Source organism: Cynoglossus semilaevis, chromosome W (genome assembly GCF_000523025.1).
Source record: "Cynoglossus semilaevis isolate Cse_v1.0 chromosome W, Cse_v1.0, whole genome shotgun sequence".
Classification (NCBI taxonomy): Eukaryota; Metazoa; Chordata; class Actinopteri; order Pleuronectiformes; family Cynoglossidae; genus Cynoglossus; species Cynoglossus semilaevis.
In genome coordinates this window covers 14,858,330-14,862,495 of record NC_024327.1, presented here as the reverse complement: position 1 = coordinate 14,862,495, position 4,166 = coordinate 14,858,330, and the positions used below count along the sequence as shown (strand labels likewise).

The 4,166-nt window shown below is 42.2% G+C and overlaps 1 protein-coding gene across 1 annotated transcript in view; it reads left to right on the top strand.

Moving 5' to 3' along the window:
* figla (folliculogenesis specific bHLH transcription factor) overlaps positions 1-1,559 on the top strand; it is an 11,168-nt gene extending 9,609 nt beyond the window's left edge. The window contains exon 5 of the mRNA XM_017042726.2: positions 1,260-1,559. Within this exon, the coding sequence (XP_016898215.1) occupies positions 1,260-1,265 (6 nt within the window). The 3' untranslated portion in view covers positions 1,266-1,559. The remainder of the gene's footprint in view (positions 1-1,259) is intronic.
* Positions 1,560-4,166: the final 2,607 nt, after the last annotated feature.

Here is a 4,166-nt window from a genome sequence, read left to right as displayed (position 1 = left end):
TTCTTCCTTTAGGATCACCCCTACTCCATTTCTCTTCCCATCTGAACCATGATAAAACAGTTTGTAGCCTCCTCCAATGTTTCTAGCCTTGCTGCCCTTCCACCTGGTCTCCTGCACACACAAAATGTCTACTCTTCTTCTCTCCATCACATCAGCTAGTTCTCTACTTTTCCCTGTCATTGTACCTACATTCAAAGTTCCAAACTTCAGACCAACACTTCTATTCTTCATCTTTTCTCTTTTTCTCCTAACCAAACGCCCTCCTTTTCTTCCCTGTCTCTGGCTCTGACTCTGACCAACAGTAGTCCAATTTCCATCAGTGCCCTGTTGGTCAACGGCACTGTTAGCGGGCGTTGTTAACCCGGGCCTCGACCAATCCGGTATGGAAATCGTTTTATTGATCTGCATATTTGATTTAGCTAAAGGTTTTACGCCGGATGCCCTTCCTGACGCAACCCTCACCATTTATCCGGGCTTGGGACCGGCACTATAAACACGGCTTCGTGTACCCTAATGGCTGGCTTATATTTTTTTTTAATTTAGTTTATAATATTTAAACTCTTTTTTTCTTTATCTTTAGTTTCACTCTTTAGAACAGACATGGGGGGCTGAATGCGACCCACTGTAGTAGCCACATATCAATAAGGTCTAAAAGTTCAAAACGTACACAAACACACTAATACAGGTAAGCAGATGCACAACCAACCTGAATATCAGATGGAGTGGGGGCTTTGGAGGTGTTTCTAGTAATATCTCAAATTATTTTTTTCAATAATAAGGAATAATCCTGATTGTGTCTGAACCCACACACTGATGCACTTATTCATCCGCTCAGTCTGAATGATACTCTTTATGTGTGACTTGTAGTTCGTCATCTCTCACCTGCCTGTTCTACACAGAAATACTTTGGTGAAACTAAATACTGCCGCACAGTGGCAAATAAGATTCCGTCCCAATCATTTGAAAAGTGTTACACTGCCGTTCTCTGGTTAAATATTGTAAATGTCTCCTTTTTCCATGTTTATGGCAGAGTACAGAACTGTACTTTGTTTAATCCCATGTCAACTCTTTGGAGTGTTATAAAGACATGTAAGTGTTGCAGAGTAATCATGATGATATTTTGAATTAAGCAGATTAATTTTCATCTGTATAAATAAAGATTATGAAGTATTATTAGATTATTAGTGAGACATACAAATGTTGAAATTGCCAATTGAAGTACAATGCAGTATTTTATTTGTATTTTCTTTTCGCTTCAGGTCTGATCCTGTGAAGACTTGCATCTCATAGAAAGAAATTTTCTTTGTCTAATTTCTTTATAATTATTGTTTGAGTTAATTAATGTGGAACTGCTTTTATTTTCATTTTTAAGCCACATTTACAGAAGGTCTAGACATTTCTAATGGGCCTCTAATTTATTTAAAGTTTATTTTTGATGGTTTTTATGTTCTCAACAAAAGTCCAGCACGAATTATATCGATACACGTGGCAGATGGTATCAAGATTTATGTTTGTAATAAATGTAGTCACTAATAAATTACCTCTTCCAATTTGCGAAAGTTTCTTCTTCTGTGGTACTGTGAGAACATGCATTAAGTCTTCGAACACTATCACCCATTACTCACAGGCGTATTTATTAAATATGGTGAAATTCTACAGAAATGCTACTGTGTGCTCATTACTTTCTTATGGATTAAATTTAGACAAATTGATTTTCGACAGGTCGAAATTTTCCCCTAATGTTGTGTCGAATATGTGAATTTATGTGTTATTACATAATCAACCCGCCTTTTAACTGGATATATCAGGTTTCTGCCGTTAGCTGTGCCTAGTTAACCAACCAAACACACCAAAACACAAATTTATTCAAATTAATTATTAACGGTGCAGTGGTGTGAGATGGAGCGGGTCTTGGTGGTGCCAGGCTGAGGCGTGGCAGTGGGCAGGTCCAGGCTCACAGAGCAGCATCAGGGTCCGCTGTGCTGGAGCTAGTGTGTGTTTGACACAGACGAAAGACCGAGGGAAAATAAACCCCCTGGTGAGGCGTCGCGGCATCCTCCGGAAAACCAGCGCAGCTGCTGTGATTGAACACATCCGCCCTGGGCTGTGGGTGCAGGAGCAGAGCCACGCACACAACACGGTACTGAGGTGAGTACAGTGACTGTCTGGTCGTGTTTATGGTGGGATGTGTTTGTGGGAAGAGGACGGGGAGTAGTGCTGCATCCTCCCTGAGGATCAGTGTGGCTGTGTTGTCTACTACGAACACTTTGAATGCCAATGTTAAATGTGTGCAAGAATTTCAGAAGAACAGGGTTGACGCGTGGTTTTGGCTGAGTGTATGTGTGGGGAGTGGGTGTGTGGTTCGTTCATGTTCCAATCAAAGCCATTTTTTCTTACTGCTCTTTCACGGCAGTACATTAGCTTTTTCCTTTGGCATCGTATGATTTCCCGCAATCGTTTGGAAAAGACTAAACCACATTTGCTTTTGATGTGATCTGTAGTGAGAGTAGGCAGCAGCTAGAAGAGAACCTAGAGAGGTGAACGAAAGGGAGAACAGTGAAATAGTGAAGTTACAAGGAGCAGAGGTGGTGAAGGTGCAGGAGTTTAGGTACTTAGGATCAACTGTTCAGAGCAGCGGAGACTGTGGAAGAGAGGTGAAGAATAGAGTGCAGGCAGGATGGAACAGCTGGAGAAAAGTGTCAGGAGTGATCTGTGGTAAAATGGTGTCAGCTAAAGTGAAGGAAAAGGTTTACAGGACGGTGGTGAGACCAGCCATGATGTATGGTTTAGAGACGGTAGCAATAGGCAGAAGACAGGAGGCGGAGCTGGAGGTGGCAGAGTTGAAGATGCTAAGATTCTCTCTAGGAGTGACAAGAATGGACAGGATCAGGAATGAGGTCATTAGAGGGACAACACAGACAGGAAGGTTTGGAGAAAAAGCTAGAGAAGCCAGATTGAGATGGTTTGGACATCTGCAGAGGAGGGACAGTGGATACATTGGTAGAAGAATGCTCGAGATAGAGCTACCAGGTAGGAGAAAAAGAGGAAGGCCAACGAGGAGCTACTGTATATGGATGCAGTGAGGGAGGACATGCAGATAGTTGGAGTCAGAGTAGAAGACACAGAACAGGGTAAAATGGAAAACCATGATTCGCTGTGGCAACCCCTGAAAAAGGGACAAAGCCGAAAGAAGAAGAAGGGAGTTCAAAGTTAAATTGCGATCTGCGTGGGAGCATGGGATGACAGAAGGCGAACACACATTCACCAAGACAGGGAGGCAACGCCGGGCGAGTTACGCCACTATCTGCTAATGGATCGTGGATCCCTGGGCTGAGATATCAGTCTCAAATGTCGTCTGTGCTTTCACGAAGGCCGGAATCATCACTGAACAGCTAAGTAACAGCAACGAGACTGACTCGGATAATGACGAGATGGATCTGGGCATTCTTGATTGTTCCGCTTCATAGTTTTGTTGACTGTTTTGTTTCGCTTAATGCACCCTGTAATCTGGTGTGCCTTATGGTCCAAAAAATATGGTAAATCTTTTTTTAATTTTACAATTTTCTTGACCAACATCTGGTTGTCAGACAAGCAAAAGATGAGTAAGTCCCCCACACCTAAAGGCGCAGTGCAGCGGAGCCCCAGTGATGGGGTCCGAGGGGGTCTTCAGTCCCCTCAGCACTCTACACCAGGCTCTGGACTACAGCATAAGAAACGGATCTCCAGCCTTCTCCAGAGTCCTGTTCATCTGACTCTCATTCTTTTCATGTGAAAGTATTTCTGAGTGTTATTGACATTTTCCCCTCTGAACCAATGCTGTCAACTTATATTAAAATGTGCCATGGAATTAAAATAGACAAAACTAGTGGAAAGCAGAAAGATTAACATATAGCATAGCTTTTCCTTTAAATCAAGACACTGGTTCACAGTCATATCACATTTAACACTTCACATGAAAATCAATAATATATTATTATTATTATTATATATTTAAAGATGTCTTTCACACAAGGTAACTAAACAACGGGCAAAGCAGTAAGAGTTTAGTAAGTAAAGTAAAAGCATAAGACGCGAGCTGCCCCTGACTAGTTGTAGCAGGGGTAAATGGCTACCGTATTTTAGTCGCTCCGGAGTAAGTCTCACCAGACAGCTAGAGTGCCCTCTAG